Here is a 20,429-nt window from a genome sequence, read left to right as displayed (position 1 = left end):
GTACGTTTCTATGGCTGGATCGGAGCTATGCCTGCACAGCCTCTTCTCCCCACACACCAAGAAGATCCACCATCTCCTGTGTACTCCAGTCTGGAGTGCGTTTGGAGCATGGAGGCGTCATGATCAGCTGTGCAGGTGAGCTCTTCCCACCGAAAAAACAGGAAATAGACATTCAAAAGTTCCTGGTCCTTTAACAGGGGAGGGACTTTTTCCTGTGTACCTGCCTGTTGTGCAGCAGAGTTAAAAATGTTTACCAGAGCGGTCACAGCAGAGCATTGTGGGACACCTCCTGGAGGCCAATTAGATCGACGTAAGCAACGCAGTGTTTACACTGCCTCTACATTGACCTAACAACATCTAATTAAGCGCTACGCCTCTTGTGGAGGTGAAGTAATTAAGTTGACATAGTAGGTGAGTTACATCAGTGGAAGGGACCTAGTAGTGTAGACACATTCATCGTTAGGTCGACATAACGCAGCCTACATCGACCTCACTGTGTAGTGCAGACCAGGCCTTCGTCAGTGGAGGAGAGGGCAGGAAGAGAAGTCATGGAAGGACTGCCTAGTAGGGCAGGGAGCAGGTGAGCAATGTTGATAGAAGTGGGACAGGGGATGGAGAGGGGGAACTCAGTGATGGAGAGATCAGAGGAGTAGGGATGGCTGAAAGCCGGATCAGGTGGATGGGAGAGCTGACCCATTGATTGCAGGTCAGATGAGTTGGTGAGGACAAGGAGGTGGAAGGCAAAGGAATCAGATGAGTCATAAACAGGGAAGTAAAAAAAGAGTAGAACTTTGGCAAGCTTTTCTCCAGGTCCCCAGCTCCCAGTGTCTCCCATGCCTGGAATAATAGTTACATTTAATAATTAGGTAAATTCATTAGTTAATATCTTTAGCACCCTAGCTTTAGTAAGTTCTTTTAACACTTTAGGTTTAGTAAATATTCTATGTTATGCCACTTTACACCGAGTGTCTCGTTCTCTAGGTTTAGCTAAATCCCTCACCAACCTAGAGTTAATAAGATAGCACCCTGGGATTCATATCATACAAACCACAGGGTTTGTATATATTCAGATTTCTCATGTATTTCCTTATCTGCTCCCCATCAGTAACTATTTTATAAGGGTTTTCTTTTTAATTGTCCAAACTTCCAGTCTTTATTTTTGTTGTAAAATACTGATTAAAAGAGATTCAACAGCTCAAGAATTTTGGAATCATATTAATTTAATCACTCCCCAAATTTGTTAACAGACCTACCTTCTCCCCAATTAGTCTCTTCCATTTTAGGTTTGGAAGTGCCCTTCTTATTCCTGTAGCCATTTTGGCATCATTAACCCATTGTGCCATTTTGCTGTGTTATCTTTTCTCTGCATCCTTATTTGGCAGAATATTCTTGTTTGGTTACCTCCTCACTTCTCCATATCTACTACAGATTTTCCCTTTTACGCTCAATCACTTGTGGAGTAAGAGAGACGTTTTCCCTTGCATTCTTTTTCAGAAGAGTCAATATATGTTGCTTCTTAATCATTTAGGATTTTGCTGTATGGATTTTAATCTTTCTTTCCGTTGCACTTTGCTCATTAGATCTCTTAATTCCTCAGGATTTGCTTTCTTGAAATGTGATCCCCCTCATACTTCTGCATTGGGTGAAATCCCACTTACTCTTTCAAACATGGGTTCCAAGCTTCTCTGTTCTTCACTTAATTAATTGGTTCCTTGTGCTCAGTGAGAAGCAGACCCTGCTAAAGCTCCGGAAACCAACCCTAAAAGGGCTCTAGACTTCCCTGGTGTGATGGTTTTATGACAGCCCAGGCCATCATCTACACTAGCTTTGTAGGTTTCAGAGTAGCTTTGTACCAGCCCAGTGCAAGGTAGAGCAGCCCTGTGGGGCCTTAGAACCTCCACCCCTCCCCAGATGTGCCCCCAGGGCACACTATCATCTTGCTGTCAGTTTGCTTGTGATATTGCTAATGTTAATCTCAGTTTGTCAAGCTCCAAGGAGGCCATGAACTTGTCTCACATTTTATAGCGCTTTAGTGTATTTGTCCTCCTTTGATGCCAGTTTCTTCCCTGGCTTCTAGTTTTACAGCCAGCCTCCAGGATGCAGTTCCTCAGCAAAAGCATAGTAATTCTGCATTAGGGCCTGTTTCACTAGTGAATTCCTGCTGGAGGATCACAGGCTGCAGACACCACAGGCAGAAAATTCCTGAGAATAGGGATCACTGCTGTGCCTGCCACCCACAAACTGTATTGCACATGCAGCTTGCTGGCATAGCCCCCAGAAAGGGCCCAGCTAGCTGGGGAGGAAGTGTGGTCCTTCACTTAGGAAGCCTCTGCCAGCCAGCAAGTCTCCTGAGGAGCCCTGGCTAAATTAAATCTGCTCTCCCTTAGTGGAGGAGATTAGTGCCTTCCCCTGCAGACAACTTGCCCCCTTGGATACAGCTATTCCCATAGATGTAGGAGGAGAAGAAACCCCACACCAGCACCTATAGAGCTGAGTCAAGCCCTTAGTGTCAATAAGATTTCCTTTATGTAACTGTGGAGTAGACTGTCATGCCTTATTTATAATCTCTGATGACACATTTATAACTAGCATTAAGCCTTCCCATATTATGGGGCCAGTTTGGGTGTGGCATGTGGAAACTAGGGAATTTCTTTGAGGAATGAAGTATCAGAGGGGTAGCCGCGTTAGTCTAGATCTGTAAAAAGCGACAGAGTCCTGTGGCACCTTATAGACTAACAGACGTATTAGAGCATAAGCTTTTGTGGGTGAATACCCACTTTGTTAGATGGAACTTCCACTACATGTATCTGACGAAGTGGGTATTCACCCACGAAAGTTTATGCTCCAATACGTCTGTTAGTCTATAAGGTGCCACAGGACTCTTTGTCGCTTTTTGAGGAATGAAGCATGCTGGCTGCATCTGGGTAATTCAGATCCCTCATGAGGATATTGTTTCTTTGGTTTCAATTTACACGTTGGGTGTAAGCTGGTCAGAAAACAGGTGTAAAAGGGATAAAATTGTGTAAGTTGCTTTGATTTGCCATTCAGTGGGTGTCTAATATCCATAGTACAAGCGTGGTTAGGCAGGTGCCTGTCATGCTGACCAGGTTGTCCATTGATTGTACTCCTTCCATCTGTTTATACACCTGTTGCCTCTTGTCTGAGGATATGTTTACACTGCCAAAAAAGTATGTTTTTTACTTGGGTTAGCTAACTCAAGCCCCAACTAAAACCTCTCCAGTTCATCATCAAAGATTTACAACCTATGCTAAAAGACAATCGCTCACTCTCACAGATCTTGGGAGACAGACCAGTCCTCGCTTACAGACAGCCCCCTAACCTGAAGCAAATACTCACCAGCAACCACACACCACACAACAAAAACACTAATCCAGGATCCTATCCTTGCAACAAAGCCCGATGCCAACTCTGTCCGCATATCTACGGATGGACACAAATCTGACAGCAGGAATCATAACACTCAAAAACCAGTAGGAGAACACTTCAACCTCTCTAGCAGTAACAGACCTGAAGGTGGCAATTTTGCAACAGAAAGACTTCAAAAACAGACTCCAAAGAGAAACTGCTGAGCTTGAATTGATTTGCAAATTAGATACCATTAACTCTGGCTTGAATAGAGACTGGGAATGGCTGAGTCATTACACTACTTGAATCTATTTCCTTATGATAACTATCCTTACACCTCTTGTCAACTGTCTGTAATTGACCATCTTGATTATCACTACAAAAGTTTTTTTCCTGCTGATAATAGGTCATCTTAATTAATTAGCCTCTTAGAGCTGGTATGGCATCTTCTCTGTGTGTGTGTGTGTGTGTATGTGTGTGTGTGTATATATATATATATATCACACTCTTGTTATATGTTCCATTCTATGCATCCGATGAAGTGGGCTGTAGCCACGAAAGGTTATGCTCAAATAAATTTGTTAGTCTCTAAGGTGCCACAAGTACTCCTGTTCTTTTTAGTGAAGACACAGAAACCTTGCTTTTAACTTGGATTAGCAGCACAAGTTAAAGCCTGTAAAGCAGTACGAGGTTGAACTCATGCTGCTAACTGAAGTTAAAAGCCGAGTTGCTGTGTTTTCTCTGCTGTTTTAACCTGAAATAGGTAAATTGAATCAGCTAAACCAAATAAAGAACACCTTCCCCCCCCCCCCCTTTTTTTGCAGTGTAAACATATTCTCAGATTGCAAGCTTTATTGGGAAGGGATCATCTTTGTGCGATGTATCTGTTCAGCACTGAGCATAGTGGGCAGCTAATCCATGGCTGGGGTCTCTAAGCACAACTGTAATATCAGTAATAAATAAAAATAGTAAAAATGTCACTCATAGTAGGGTGTAAGATGCGGCACATTCCCCTCCCGTCCTCAAACATACACACACTTTCTCTCTCCCCGCTACATCTTCTTGGCCTTCCTGATACATCCCCCATACTCTCTCAGCAGATGCAACCAATACTATTTTTACCCCTTACACATATTGTGTGATCCTTTTGCACCCAAAATGAAACTTGTGCTATCGTTTGTATCCCCACTGATTCAGATCTGTTATTCTGGGTGCCTCCCAGCTCCCAAAACCTCATTTGGCCTCTCCTGCAGACATGTCACACTTCAGTCTCCTGGTCAATTCACTGTCCACTTCCACCTTTGATCTCTCTTAGCCATTCTTGCTCCCTGGCTTTGTATCACCCATTGTGTTACCTGTGTGTTTTCCAACCAGAATCCTGTGTCTTATCTATTCAAGTCCCTTTGGATTATTTCTCTGTCCTCACTTGCAATGTGACCCTCTCCAAATTAGTATAATTTGAGGATTTAATTAACGTGCCATTTAGTCCCCTCGTTCAGATCATTAATGAAGATGGTAAATAAGACAGGATGTAAACCCCATCCCTGCAGACCCCATTATACACTTACCCCCAACTTGGTACATTGACATTTGATTACAGACCTTCCATTAGTTTTCACTCCACCTGATAGCGTTCTATCCTAGTTCAATTCATGTTGAGAATTTGTGAGGCACTGTATCAAATGTTTTACTAAAATGTATTTAAATTACATTGGACACTAATGGCCGTCCCAAAGGCCGGTGATTTCCAAAGGGTCATTGATGTTTGTTCCAGACCTCGTTTGCTATAATTATGGATTGTTAAGGCTATAAGAAAATGACAGGCCATGACTTTGTTGCACAAACCTTGACTTTCATCACACACTGCAACTTTTTCGCAATGCCAGTCAGTCAAATTTGGCCCTGCTGCTCTGGCTGGGCCAAAGTTGAATGAGTGGCATTGCAACCTGGCGCACATGGTGGGGTCAGTGGTGCAGTTGGATGAAGAGGTTGCCAGGGCTGGGGACTTGTGTGGTCAGGGCCAGGCTTCCCTAGAGAGCTTATCCTGCTTGCTGCCCTGGCTCTGTGCTGACCACTGCTGCCTGCCTTAGACCCTGCTGGTGCTGGCCTCACTTCACCCAGGTGCAGTTTCGCCTCTGCCAGGTGCTGCAGACCGGACCTGCCAAGCAGCAGCGGCTTGTGTGTGACTTTGAAGAGTTCACTTTCTGTGGCTGCCCAGCCATGCTTGAGGACAACATGATCCAACATGAGCCCCCCGGGCAGGGCCTCCACTTGTCTCTGAACAGGGGCTCATCTCTCCCCCCCGCCAGCCCCCCCGCCAGCCTGGGAATTGGAGGAATGGGGCTGGGTATCCAGCTACTTTTGGAGGGTACAGTACTCGGATGCCAACTCAGCAAAACGAGAGTTTAGGTGCTGCACCCCCCCCCCTCTGCTCTGAGGGTCCCCACACCTCTCTCCTAGAGACCCTCAATGTCTAAAATGTTTTATTTCAAATGAAGATGTGCCAAACAGCAATAAGCAGAGACTCTTTTGAATTACACAGATGCTCTAGTAATCTATTTGCATGTTTTTTGTGGTTTTTAGTTTTTGTTTTCGAACAAATGCTGTGAATCCATTTTTGTTTGTTTGTTCATGGTACTTGAACTGACCGCATGAAAATGGCAACTAACAAACTGGTACAAATTTGAGCCAAAAATTGACAATTTTCTTAGTCTTATGTTTGTTTGAGCTTGTCTTTTTTTCATTTATTTTCTTTCATCCTCTGTGTAATTGTTGTACTTATTCTGCAAAATAAAGCATTTAAAAAAAAAGGCAATAAAGAGAATCTGGTAAACTTGTTCATTTTGACCCCCAATATTGCTTATTGCTCAAAATTACATTATGTTCTAGAGCTGTAGTGATTTTTTTTCTCCTTAATATTTGTTCCATTTTGCAAGGGATAGGAAGTGGATTTATCAAACAGTTATTGCCAAGATTTCTCTCCTTTGTTTGGAGATGTACTTTTCTCCAGTCTTCTAGTGCTTCCTCACTAGTGCTTTCCATGACTGTTTCTCACTTCCTCCATACTTGTGCATGTTAATACTTCTTCCAATCAGACTCTGCAGTGATGCTTACACAATGACACCTTAAGTCATAGGCATAATTGGGAATAATGTATATTTCCCATTTTAAAGGAAGAATAAAATAAAGTGTTACTGTAATACTGTAACGCCACTAGCCATCACCTTCAGCCCCCAACTAAAACCTCTCCAGCACATCATCAAGGATCTACAACCTGTCCTGAATGACGATCCCTCATTCTCACAAATCTTGGGAGACAGGCCAGTCCTCGCTTACAGACAGCCCCTCAACCTGAAGCAAATACTCACCAGCAACTACACACTATACAACAAAAACACTAACCCAGGAACCTATCCTTGCAACAAAGCCCGTTGCCAACTCCGTCTCCATATCTATTCAAGAGACACCATCATAGGACCTAATCACACCAGCCACACCATCACAGGCTCGTTCACCTGCACATCTACCAATGTGATATATGCCATCATGTGCCAGCAATGCCCCTCTGCCATGTACATTGGCCAAACAGAACAGTCTCTATGCAAAAGAATAAATGGACATAAATCAGATGTCAAGAATTACAACATTCAAAAACCAGTTGGAGAACACTTCAGTCTCCCTGGACACTCAATTACAGACCTAAAGGTCGTAATACTCCAACAAAAAAGCTTCAAAAACAGACTCCAATGAGAAACTGCAGAATTGGAATTAATTTGCAAACTAGACACCATTAAATTAGGCTTGAATAAAGACTGGGAGTGGATGGGTCATTACACAAACTAAAAACTATTTCCCCATGCTAATTTCCCCCCCTACTGTTACTCACACCTTCTTGTCAACTGTTTGAAATGGGCCATCTTGATTATCACTACAAAAGTTTTTTTTTCTCCTGCTGATAATAGCCCCCCTTAATTGGTTTCAGAGTAACAGCCGTGTTAGTCTGTAGCCGCAAAAAGAAGAACAGGAGTACTTGTGGCACCTTAGAGACTAACAAATTTATTCTGAGAGCTCATTCTTAATCTTTCCCTGTTTGCTGTATAGGATGCTGATCAGGTGGTTTCGCAGTTTCTTTGAGAGTGTGTGACACAGTCTCTCAGCATAGTCTGTGTGATATGTAGATTGTAATAAATTTGTTAGTCTCTAAGGTGCCACAAGTACTCCTGTTCTTCTTTCCACCTTAATTGATTAGTCTTGTTAGAGTTGGTATGGCAACCCCCATCTTTTCATATTCCTACTGTATTTTCTGCTCCATGCATCTGATGAAGTGGGTTTTAGACCACGAAAGCTTATGCCCAAATAAATTTGTTAGTCTCTAAGGTGCCGCAAGTACTCCTTGTTCTTTTTGCTGATACAGACTAATACGGCTACCACTCTGAAACCTGTAATCTGATATTCCACTGCTTTTGCCAAGCACAACCCTTTTTATTTAACACCTGTGTTGCAGTAGTGAATAAGGAACTCAACCAGGTCAGGACCCTGTTGTGGCAGTTGGTGTACAAACATACAGTAAAGACAGTCCCTGCCCCAACAAGTTTACAATCTAAAAGACAAGGCCTAATAGGGGAATGAGACAAACAGTCCTGTGCAGAATCCTCTGGCATCATTTTGTATTTTCCCGCCTAAAATACGTTTTGCCTAAGAAGTGATGCAGTTCCTTCTTTTGCCCATCAGAGGCTGCTGTGGTGCCAGAATAGCTAGCTGCAGGAACACAGCCAGCTGTTCTATCACCACAGCAGCCTCTGGTGGGCAAAAGGTAAAATTGCAGCACTTCTGGGGCAGAATGTATTTTCTATGGGGGAAAAAAATATTCTATGCCCAGTGCTGCAGAATTTCCCCAGGAGTAGAAGTTCATTACAGCACCCTGCCCACGGAGCCAGGTTAGGGCAGAGTGGGGTACACAGGGTTGCTGGGGAGTCACAGATGGGTTCAGAATGGCCGGGGCGGGGGGACAGACTGGGGCATAGGCTCAGGAGCTAGTGGGCTGACCGCTTTGAGCCTGGGGACAGGGAAGGGGGGCTGCAGAGACCCATGGGGATGGGGGTTGCGGGGACAGGGACAGCTGTGCCTGACTGAATGAGAGAGGCTTGAGGTCAGCCAGGGTCTGCATGAGGGTGACTTCCCAACTCCCTAAGAATCCCACTCCCCAAAAAAACCCTCATCCCACCCAACCCAACCCTCTCCAGGTTCACTCCTAGGCTCCTTCCCTCTCCCTCAGCTCCTCCATTACCCCTGACTCCCCCAAGCCTTTGCACTGCGTCTTGACAGGTGCAGGAAATACAGTTCTGTATTGTAATTTAAATGTATTACTCAAAGTTCTGTACTAATATGCCTAGTAAGGAATCTATTTGTAAAAAAAATTAATTACCAGAATCATTTTTTTTTGGTCTGTATTGTTACAGACATATTTGCTGACAGATATTTTGAAATAAATTACCAAAATAATTGAAACTGGCATGATTATATTGTGCTATTTTGACAAATAAAATATGCAGAATTTTGCAGAAATTTCAAATACTGTGTGCAGAATTATTTTTTTGGTGCAGAATTCCCCCTGGAGTAAAACAGGCAGACTAGGGTAGCATATGATAGGATATGTGAAATTGTTTGCCAGTCACTATTAGTGATCACACACTGGCCACTCTGCTTATATGCTGTTTTCGTCCTCAGTCTTCAGTCTAATGTCACACTGAGATATTTTGGGATGGAATGGGATTGTGTCTTATCTTCTAGCCACAGAAGTCTATGCATGTGCAGTTCTGCTTAGGCCTTTCAATTGTTTAGATGGAATGCTGACACAATAGTTCCGGTAGGGTTTGGTTTTAGCTGGCAGTATAAGAAATATTCATCCATAGTTTTAAGGTTCTTGATTAGGCTATATTGTATGATAGACAGATTCTGTGCCTGTGCACTCAAAACAATGTCATCAACAATGCATAGACAAATTTCCATGATGAAGACTAGGGAAGGTTGCTCGTGTGAAATATTAAACAGGCTTGCGCTAGGACAGGCCCCTGTGATAGGTGATCACAGAGTGCGTGGCCTGCTGACCTAGTCATCAAGGAAAATGCGAAACCTATGATTGGTTATAGTGAAAGTGACTTTCAGACCTTTACTTAAAGCAGGACTAAAATATCTGCTTTGCAATTTAAATGTTGAATTTCTTCTCAAATTTGACACACAGTTCTACAGCGGGCAATGGAATATTGTGTGTTGTTTTAGAAAAACATTTTGTAACTTTTGCAAAGGAAATACTTTAAAAATGCTCCTTTTTACTGTTTTATTCACATTTCTTTGGATTCCTCTATTGTAAAACATACATTTACACAGGCTTAAGATTTCACCAAGTAACTCATCTTTCAATATCTCAGGCACAGGCTAAGGTGTGGAACCTGAAATATTAAAGATATAAAACAATTGCTATAATTTACTGTAAGCAAAGGAACCTGTAGGTCATTAGAAGTGTCACTGATGCCATGCTCTGGTACAGATCATGAGGCTGATGAGTGTCCTTTTTGGGGATGGAGGTGTGATGTTATCTGATTAAAATATGACCATATAGATCATTGTTGCAACCACTGTTATATATTTGCAGCAAATCTTGTACAAAGGTTGTCAAGTGAGGTGTCTATGAAAAGGTTATGATTTTGCTATCTGTATGCATGTATCATTTTTGTATTTGAAGTTATGTATTGGCTCTATACCTGGAGTTCAAATGTTTGCTCCTGGGGTACCGCCCACGAGGTAGCTAGCCAGCACATGTTGGAGGGACCTTTTAAATTAAGAAGAACAGGAGTACTTGTGGCACCTTAGAGGCTAACAAATTTATTAGAGCATAAGCTTTCGTGGACTACAGCCCACGTCCACGAAAGCTTATGCTCTAATAAATTTGTTAGTCTCTAAGGTGCCACAAGTACTCCTGTTCTTCTTTTTGCGGATACAGACTAACACGGCTGCTACTCTGAAACCTTTTAAATTAAGTGGTTCATCAAGAAACACTTGGTTGACAATGGACCATGGGAGACGCCCATCTAAACTGTGTGGACTGTCATGTTAAACGTGCTGTCTGGAGTGTAGCTAATGGCTTCCTGCAATGACTGAGCAAAATTGGGCATGAACATGTGACTCCAAACTCCATCTTGTTGCTGTAATTTTCCACAGTAAGAACAATGGGATGCCCTCCACATGGCAGAAGCTATAAAAGGCTCTGGAAACACCTCCATTTTGTCTTCAATCCTGCTTCTTACCTCTGGAGGAACTTTGCTACAAACTGAAGCTCTGAACAAAGGACTGAATGACTCATCCAAGCTGTGGATGTATTCCAGAGACTTGACTTAAGCCAGCAGTTTATTCCATCGCTGCTACAAGCCTGAACCAAGAACTTTGCAATTACTGTATGTATTTGATTCTTTTAACCAATTTTAACTCTCATCTTTCTTTCTTTTTATGAATAAACTTTTAGATTTTAGATACTAGAGGATTGGCAACAGCATGATTTTTGGGTAAGAACTAAGTTATATATTGATGGGTGTGTGGCTGGTCCTTTGGGATCAGAAGAACCTTTCATTTGATGAGACTGGTTGTAAAGAACCACTCATCTCTGAATCCATTGTTTTTGGTGGTGATATAAGAACTGGAATGCCCAAGGAAACTGCTTTTATGACTTCTTGTATCAGAGGGGTAGCCATGTTAGTCTGGATCTGTAAAAAGCAACAGAGAGTCCTGTGGCACCTTTAAGACTAACAGATGTATTGGAGCATAAGCTTTCATGGGTGAATACCCACGCAAGCTTATGCTCCAATACATCTGTTAGTCTTAAAGGTGCCACAGGACTCTCTGTTGCTTTTTATGACTTCTTGTTAGCCAGTGTGGTGAAACAGGAGTTTACTTTTGTGGCTGGTTTGGTATATCTTATAAAATAATAACCAGCAGTTTTGGGTTGTGTTTGCCCTATTTCTCAACAGACTGTCCTGAATTTGGCATCCTCAGTTGTGACCCACTAAGGCACGGTTACACGGGGAGGAAGCAGGAATGTGGGGGAGCAGGAGGGCTTACCAGAAGTATGGAGTAGGCATTGGGGGCAGGGAGGCGTGAGCAGCCATCTTGGTGGGGGGTGAGTGGGTAAGGGAAGGGGGGTGTTAACCCTTTCCTGCCTTCTCTACCCGACCTGCTTTAGTTTACTGGAAGTGGGAGGGTTACTTTGCTTTAAGTCATAGCAGGAATGCTGCAATGGTTCTGTTTCTCCACAGCCTGAAGAATAACTGGTCCTTGCAAATCTGCCATACCTAGGGATCAGTCTGCAGCTGCAGTTACTGCTGGTGTTTGGGGAAAGAGAAAGTGCAGCAGGAGGAAGTAGGGGCAGGGCAGCACTAGAAATGTCTTGCCGTCTCTGCCTGATGAAACCGTGCCTCAAGTGGACCCAAGCCATTGCAAGCCCATCAGGTGAAGAAGGCAAAGATGTGCTACTTTTCCCTTACTTTGTCCTCCTGCCTGCACCCCACCAGGATCTCCTTGCTCCCATGTCCCCCTCATTCTTGCTTGTCCCCCACAGCCCAATTCACTCATAGAATATCAGGGTTGGGAGGGACTTCAGGAGGTCATCTAGTCCAACCCCCTGCTCAAAGCAGGAGCAATCCCCAACTAAATCATCCCAGCCAGGGCTTTGTCAAGCCTGACCTTAAAAACCTCTAAGGAAGGAGAATCCACCACCTCCCTAGGTAACCCATTCCAGTACTTCACCACCCTCCTAGTGAAATAGTTTTTCCTAATATCCTTCCTAAACCTCCCCCACTGCTACTTGAGACCATTACTCCTTGTTCTGCCCTCTGCCACCACTGAGAACAGTCTAGATCCATCCTCTTTGGAACCCCCTTTCAGGTAGTTGAAAGCAGCTATCAAATTCCCCCTCATTCTTCTCTTCTGCAAACTAAAGAATCTCAGTTCCCTGAGCCTCTCCTCATAAGTCATGTGCTCCAGCCCCCTAAACATTTTTGTTGCCCTCCGCTGGACTCTTTCCAGTTTTTCCACATCCTTCTAGTGTGGGGCCCAAAACTGGACACAGTACTCCAGATGAGGCCTCACCAATGTCGAATAAAGGGGAATGATCACGTCCCTCGATCTGCTGACAGTGCTCCTACTTATACAGCCCCAAATGCCGTTAGCCTTCTTGGCAACAAGAGCACACTGTTGACTCATATCCAGCTTCTCGTCCACTGTAATCCCTAGGTCCTCTTCTGCAGAACTGCTGCCTAGCCACTCGGTCCCTAGTCTGTAGCAGTGCAAGGGATTCTTCCGTCCTAAGTGCAGGACTCTGCACTTGTCCTTGTTGAACCTCATCAGATTTCTTTTGGCCCAATCTTCCAATTTGTATAGGTCCCTCTGTATCCTATCATAGAATCATAGAATCATAGAATATCAGGGTTGGAAGGGACCTCAGGAGGTCATCTAGTCCAACCCCCTGCTCTAAGCAGGACCAATCCCCAACTAAATCATCCCCGCCAGGGCTTTGTCAAGCCTGACCTTAAAGACCTCTAAGGAAGGAGATTCCACCACATCCCTAGGTAACCAATTCCACTGCTTCACCACACTCCTAGTGAAAAAGTTTTTCCTAATATCCTTCCTAAACCTCCCACGCTGCAACTTGAGACCATTACTCCTTGTTCTGTCATCAGGTATCACTGAGAACAGTCTAGATCCATCCTCTTTGGAACCCCCTTTCAGTTGAAAGCAGCTATCAAATCCCCCCCCCCAGTCTTCTCTTCTGCAGACTAAAGAATCCCAGTTCTCTCAGCCTCTCCTCGTAAGTCATATGCTCCAGCCCCCTAATCATTTTTGTTGCTCTCTGCTGGACTCTTTCCAATTTTTCCACATCTTCTTGTAGTGTGGGGCCCAAAACTGGACTCAGTACTCCAGATGAGGCCTCACCAATGTCGAATAGAGGGGAATGATCACGTCCCTTGATCTGCTAGCAATGCCCCTACTTATACAGCCCAAAATGTTGTTAGCCTTCTTGGCAACAAGGGCATACTGTTGACTCATATCCAGGTCGATTCAGCTTTTCATCTCTACAGCTGATAGGATGAAGGGCCTCCTGGTGTCCACGCAGAGGATTTCTAACCGGATCACTGCTTGCATTTGGATCTGCTATGAGTTGGTGAGAGTCCCTCCACCGCGAATCATCAGCCTTTTTGCTCTACAAAATGGCAGCCTCTGCATGGCTGTGTGTGGAGGTCACTTTGCTGTTTGCACCATACACACCATCTGGCTGTGCAAGGATCAGCTGAGACTTGAACCCTGAAGTTCATTATAATCTGGGAGCAGCAGCCTTGTCAAGAAAGCATCCTCTGTGCTTGAGCTGGTAGGAGCCTGTGCTAGCATTTTCTGAGATGGGAATCTGCAGTGTCTTGTAAGGGTCCATATCTTTTTCTGTGCCATCCTGAGCACCCTGTTGGCACTCAATAAAGAATCAGTGTAAGCTACTGACTCTGTGCTGCCCTGGTATCACCATACTTGGCCTTCTTAACTCCTGATCTTATTTGCTTAACAGTGAATTGTGCATTCTGATTTGTGGTAGAAGAGGCACAATGGACTCATTTCTATACAGAGCATCTGGTGCAACCACCAGCAGTGAGTCTAATGATGTAGTTATGAGCAAAAACCAAGAATGCAGGAAATGCATTTGACAGTATGATGAAGCTTGTCTTGAATATGGCTTCACCAGTGTTTTTGTCAAGAATGAAGAAAAGAGAAAATGTCTACTGTCACACAGTGTTATCTAGTAAACTTAAATGACACTTGGAAACCCTTCACAAGGAACATACAGAAAAACCAAAGTCATTTTTCCGGTGCTTGAAAGAAGAATTTTTGCCTCAACAAGTGCAATTCAAGAAAGCCATTTCTGTCTCTGACCAAGCTCAGAAGGCCGAGGCACAGGCCAAGAAGCCTCACACCAATTGCAGAGATTTTTGATTTTGCCTTCTGCAAGCGTATGTTGAAGCTAATGTGTGTGCAAACCGTGGCAAACAAACTCAAAGCCAGGATTATCTCCAACAACACAGTGAAGTGAAGGAATGAGGCAATAGCTGCAGATCAGGAAAACGTGCTGGTGGAGCTTCTGAAAAACACACATGCTTTGGCTCTTCACGTTAATATGAGCACTTAAGGTCGCGATGAACATTTCTTGGCTTTTGTGCAATATGTATGGGAGCATGCAGTTCTCAAAGACATTCTGTGCTGTCTCTCTCTTCCTGGACATTAGATGGTATAAGGAATATTCAGTCAAGTATCAGGGGGTAGCTGTGTTAGTCTGTATCTACAAAAACAACAAGGAGTCTGGTGGCACCTTAAAGACTAACAGATTTATTTGGGCATAAGCTTTCGTGAGTTAAAACCTCACTTCTTCGGATGCATCAGTGTGTTACATGTAAGACAAAAATACCCCGTGTGATTGCCTGGTGGGATTTTGCACAGATAGAGCTCTGTCTATCCCAGGTAGGGTGACCAGATGTCCCGATTTTATAGGGACAGTCCCGATTTTTGGGTCTTTTACTTATATAGGCTCCTATTACCCCCCACCCCCTGTCCCGATTTTTCATACTTGCTGTCTGGTCACCCTAATCCCAGGCCACAAGGCAGGTCTGTGCATCTTGGTAAAGAAAGTTGCTCTGTCTGCTGTGTGGACTCACTGCAAGATTCACAGAAAGCAACTGTCATATAAAGCTTTGAGTCAAGAGCTAGGTGAAGTCTTGCAGCAGGTCTCCTCCATTGTGAACTACATCAAGATTCAGCCTCTTCACCCGTCTGTTTGCAAAACAGGGTGAAAATGTGGGGTGCAATCATGATGCATTGTTGTTCTGGAGTGACATGGTTAGGCTAAACTATGCTAACTGTGAAGAGGCAAAGGCAAACAAGACTAAAGGGATACTTTAAAATTTTTAGAACTTTGCAAGGGAAAATTCAAAAATTGTATCAGGAGCATAAATCATATAGAACATTACCAAGTACTTGCTACTTATAATAATAAAAAAATAGGTTACCAACACATTAACTTTTTGCAAGCTTGTACACCCTTACTCTGTGCAGTTAATACCAAATGCATTGTTGTTAACAAGAACAAAGATATTACTCCACAATATAATGTGTCACTTCAGAGAAGAATCAACTTTTCCTGTCCTTAGCTGTACATAAGAATGTAAGATGAACTGTCAGGCTGGAGAGAGGCTATGAGCGGAGCTCCTCAGGGATTAGTCTTGGGACCTGTCTTATTTAACACTTTTATTACTGACTTTGGCACAAAAAGTGGGTGTGTCCTAATAAAATTGCAGGATGACACAAAGTTGGGAGGTATGGCCAATACAGAGGAGGACCAGAATATCATACAAGAAGATCTGGATGACCTTGTAAACTGGAGTAGTAGAAAAGGGATGAAATTTAATAGTGCAAAGTGCAAGGTCATGCATTTAGGGACTAACAATAAGAATTTTTTGCTATAAGCTGGGGACATATCAATTGGAAGTGACAGAGGAGGATCAAAAGTTGAGTGTATTGGTTGATCACAGGATGACTATGAGCTGCCAATGTGAGGCGGCTGTGAAAAGAGCTAATGCAGTCATAAGATGCATCAGCAAAGTGTTGGTACCATTAGACCTCATCTGGAACATTGTGTGCAATTCTGGGCACCATTGCTGCCCATCCTGGGTAATAGCCATTGATGGACCTATCCTCTACGAATTTATCTAGTTCTTTTTTGAACCCTGTTATAGTCTTGGTCTTCACAACATCCTCTGGCAAAGAGTTCCGCAGGTCGACTGTGCGTTGTGTGAAGAAATACTTCCTTTCGTTTGTTTTAAACCTGCTGCCTATTAATTTCATTTGGTGACCCCTGGTTCTTGTGTTATGAGAAGGAGTAAATAACACTTCCTTATTTACGTTCTCCATACCAGTCATGATTTTATAGACCTGTATCATATCCTCCCTTAGTCATCTCTGTTCCAAGCTGAAAATTCCCAATTTTATTAATCTCCCCTCCTACGGAAGCTGTTCCATACCCCTAATCATTTTTATTGCCCTTTTTGAACCTTTTCCAATTCCAATATATCTTTTTTGAGATGGGGCAACTTCATCTGCATGCAGTATTCAAGATATGGGCGTACCATGGATTTCTATAGAGGCAATGTGATATTTTCTGTCTTCTTATCTATCACGTTCCTAATGATTCCCAACAGTCTGTTAGCTTTTTTGACTGCTGCTGCACATTGAGCAGATGTTTTCAGAGAATTATCCACAATGACTCCAAGATCTCTTTCTTGAGTGGTAACAACTAATTTAGACCCCATCATTTCATACATATAGTTGGGATTATGTTTTCCCATGTGCATTACTTTGCGTTTATTAACATTGAATTTCATCTGCTATTTTGTTGCCCTGTCACCCAGTTTTGAGAGATCCCTTTGTAGCTCTTTGCAGTCTGCTTTGGACTTAAATATATTAAGTAGTTTTGTATCATCTGCAGATTTTGCCACCTCACTGTTTATCCCTTTTTCCAGATAATTTATGAATGGGTTGACCAGCACTGGTCCCAGAACAGATTCTTGTGGGGGGTCCCACTATGTACTTCTCTCCACTGTGAAAACTGACCATTTATTCCTACTCTTGGTTCCCTATCTTTTAACCGGTTACTGATCCAAGAGAGACCTTCCCTCTTATCCCATGACTGTTTACTTTGCTTAAGAGCCTTTAGTGGGGGATCTTTTCAAAGGCTTTCTGAAAGTCCAAGTACACTATATCCATTGGATCACTCTTGTCCACATATTTGTTGACCTCCTCAAAGAATTCTAATAGATTGGTGAGGCATGATATCCCTTTACAAAAGTCATGTTGACTTTTCCCCAACAAATCATATTCATCTATGTTTCTGATAATTCTGTCCTTTACTATAGTTTCAACCAGTTTGCCTGGTACTGAAGTTAGACTTACCAACTTGTAAGCAAAGAAAAACCTGTGACTGGCCCATGCCAGCTGACTTGGGCACATGGGGCTTGGGCTGTGGGGCTGTTTCATTGCTGTGTAGATTTCTGGGCTCAGGCTGGAGCCTGGGCTCTGGGACACTTCCACCCTGCAGGGTCCTAGAGTCTCTTCTCTTGTGGTTCCAGGACTCGCTGCTCCAAGAAGCAGTCAGTTATGTTGTCAAGAAACTTTTTATATGCATCCTGTCCTGAAGTGACACATGTCCTCTCAGTATAGGGATAGTTGAAATCTCCCATTATTATTGAGTTTTCTATTTTTATAACCTTTGCAATCTCCCAGAGCATTTCATAATTACCATCACCATCCTGGTCAGGTGGTCGGTAATATATCCCTACTGCTATCTTCTTCTTATTCAAGCATGGAAATTCTATCCAGAGAGATTCTATGGCACAGTTTGATTCATTTAAGATTTTTCTTTATTTAACTCTATGCTCTCTTTCACATATAGTGCTGTGGATTGCCACGGGCACGCAGGGGTGAAAGAAAATGCAGGCCTGTTATTTACCAGGCTGCACGTGGCAATAGACTATATTGGTAAGGGATGCAAGGAGAGTATGGGTAGGGTTACCATTCGTCCGGATTTACCCGGACATGTCCTCCTTTTGTGTGCTAAAAATAGCGTCCGGGGGGAATTTGTAAAGCACTCACAATGTCCGGGATTTCCCCCTCCCCCGGCTGGGAGGGCGGCTGGGAGGGCTGCAGGAAAGTCCCGGGCTGGACTCCGGAGCAGCTTCCTCCTCCCACCCCCCCCCTCCCTGCATTCTGAGCCGGCCGGCAGCTCCTCCTCCTGCAGCCCGCTCCGGCAGCCCTGTGCAGGGCCAGGGACCGGGTTTTGTGTTGTGCAGGGGAGCTCAGCCATGTGTCCGGCTGGCACAGAGCCCAACACCCTGTTCTGAGCAGCAGGGTAAGGGGGGGCAGGAGAAGGGACAGGGAGGTTCTGGAGGGGGCAGTCAAGAAACGGGGGGGGGGCTTTTGGAGGGGAGTGGAGAAAGTTTTGGGCAGTCAGGGTACAGGTAGGGGGTAGGGTCCTGGGGGGCAGTTGGGGGGGGGTCTTAGGAAGGGGCAGTTAGGGGATAAGGAACAGGGAGGCTTAGGTAGGGGGTGGGGTTCTGGAGGGCAGTTAGGAGCAGGGGTCCCAGGAGGGGGCAGTCAGGGGACAAGGAGTGGGGGGTAGGGGGCTGGGAGTTCTGGGGGGGAGCTGTCAGGGGGCAGGAGTGGGGAGAGGGATCGGAGCAGTCAGGGGACAGGGAGCAGAGGGGTTTAGATGGGTTGGGAGTTCTGGGGGGGCTGTCAGGGGGCAGGAGTGTGGAGAGGGATCGGAACAGTCAGGGGACAGGGAGCAGAGGGGTTTAGATGGGTTGGGAGTTCTGGGGGGGGGCTGTCAGGGGGTGGGGAGTGGTTGGATGGGGCGTGGGAGTCCCAGGGGTCTGTCTGGGGGTGGGGGTGTGAATAAGGGTTGGGGCAGTCAGGGGACAAGAGGCAAGGAGGCTTAGATAGGGAGTGGAGTCCCGGGGGGCAGTTAGGGGCAGGGGTCCCAGGAGGGGGCAGTCAGGGGACAAGGAACGGGGGGAGGGTTGGGGGTTCTGGGGGGGCGGGAAGTGGGAGGGGCAGGGGCGGGGCTAGGGCGGGGCTCCTCCCGTCCTCTTTTTTGCTTGTTGAAATATGGTAACCCTAAGTATGGGTCACGATGCAAACTGCAGACACACACACACAACTAAAATTAATCAATTTAAAGTTTTATTGGGGATAATTACAAGGGATAAGGGAGCAGCGTTTGATTAGCTAATAGAGTTAATGAAACTTAAAACACACAATGACTAAAATATCTACTAACAATATTTATAAACAAAGATGCAGCATTTAGTAATAACTGATACTTACAAATACAAACCAACGCATAACGACCAGCAAACGTAGAAACTCTGTTTGAAACACGTGAGCTGAGAGAGAGGCTTCGAGGTGATCAGGCTCGGTTACGGGTGTACACAGGATACACAGGATTCGTTTTTCTTTCTCCTCTCCCTGCCTGCACATGGCAGGCAGGCCCATAAAGTACCAACTATGACATCATAGAAGTGTCATAGGGGACGGGGCCCAAAACCTGTTTGTGTTCGTTTCTGATTGGCACAAGCAAAGTTTACACCAAGTAGGGGAGCAGGTGCCTCAAAGTCTGGCTTCGCCCCCAAAAGGTGAGGAAATGCATATTGTTTTAGAATGTGTGCAACACTGAATGACAAAAGAAGAGGCCAGGGCAATACCGGTACGGGCAAGTTTTACAGGATGCAGACAGGAACTCATCTCAACAAGTGCCACTCCCCACAATTTACTCTGTCATTCCTATATATTCTGTACCCTGCTATTACCACGGCCCATTAAGTATCATCGTTCCACCAAGTTTCTGTGATCCCTATTATAGCAATATTCTCATTTAATACCAGGCACTCACGTTCACCCATCTTAGTATCTAGACTTCTAGCATTTGTATACATGCACTATAAAACTTGTCCCTTTTTCGCTGTCTGCCTGTGGGTCTAGAACTCAGGCCTGCAAAGCTACCAAGCAGTTCATCTTGGGGGAGGGATAGCTCAGTGGTTTGAGCATTGGCCTGCTAAACCCAGGGTTGTGAGTTCAATCCTTGAGGGGGCCATTTGGGGATTTAGTTGGGGATTGGTCCTGCTTTGAGCAGGGGGTTGGACTAGATGACCTCCAGAGGTCCCTTCCAACCCTGATATTCTATGATTCTATCTCCAGGCTGCCACACAGCAGCAGCTCTAACTAATCTGTGCTCCACTTCCCATCATCTTCTGTGGACACAGACCATGGCAAGTTCTGCCTCAGGCAGACAGACAGCAGCCCCATGGCTCCTGATTGGTTCCCTGTCCTATATAAACCCAAAGGGTGTTCCAGGAAGGGTCCAGGCAACAGCACAGATCTTCTGTAGCGGCCATGACCGTGCTCTTGAACTCCTGGCTTGATCTCAG

The 20,429-nt window shown here is 44.6% G+C and overlaps 1 protein-coding gene across 7 annotated transcripts in view; it reads left to right on the top strand.

Moving 5' to 3' along the window:
• The window catches only part of SMARCD3 (SWI/SNF related, matrix associated, actin dependent regulator of chromatin, subfamily d, member 3), a 235,408-nt gene that overhangs the window by 24,489 nt on the left and 190,490 nt on the right, over nt 1-20,429 (top strand). For 2 of the 7 annotated variants that reach the window (XM_065582502.1, XM_065582499.1), the window contains exon 3: nt 10,585-10,817. The exons of 4 other annotated variants lie outside the window; for them this stretch is intronic. Coding sequence is in view for 1 of the 3 variants with exons in the window: in XM_065582496.1 (XP_065438568.1) it covers nt 11,799-11,865 (67 nt within the window). In the remaining 2 variants the exon portion in view is untranslated. Of the gene's footprint in view, nt 1-10,584; nt 10,818-11,672; nt 11,866-20,429 lie in introns of all 7 variants that reach the window. One more of the 7 variants, XM_065582496.1, reaches the window with a different exon arrangement.

Source organism: Chrysemys picta, chromosome 2 (assembly GCF_011386835.1).
Source record: "Chrysemys picta bellii isolate R12L10 chromosome 2, ASM1138683v2, whole genome shotgun sequence".
In the NCBI taxonomy this organism is placed as follows: Eukaryota; Metazoa; Chordata; order Testudines; family Emydidae; genus Chrysemys; species Chrysemys picta.
Note: the sequence above shows the minus strand (reverse complement) of the source record. Positions and strands in the feature narration are given on the sequence as shown.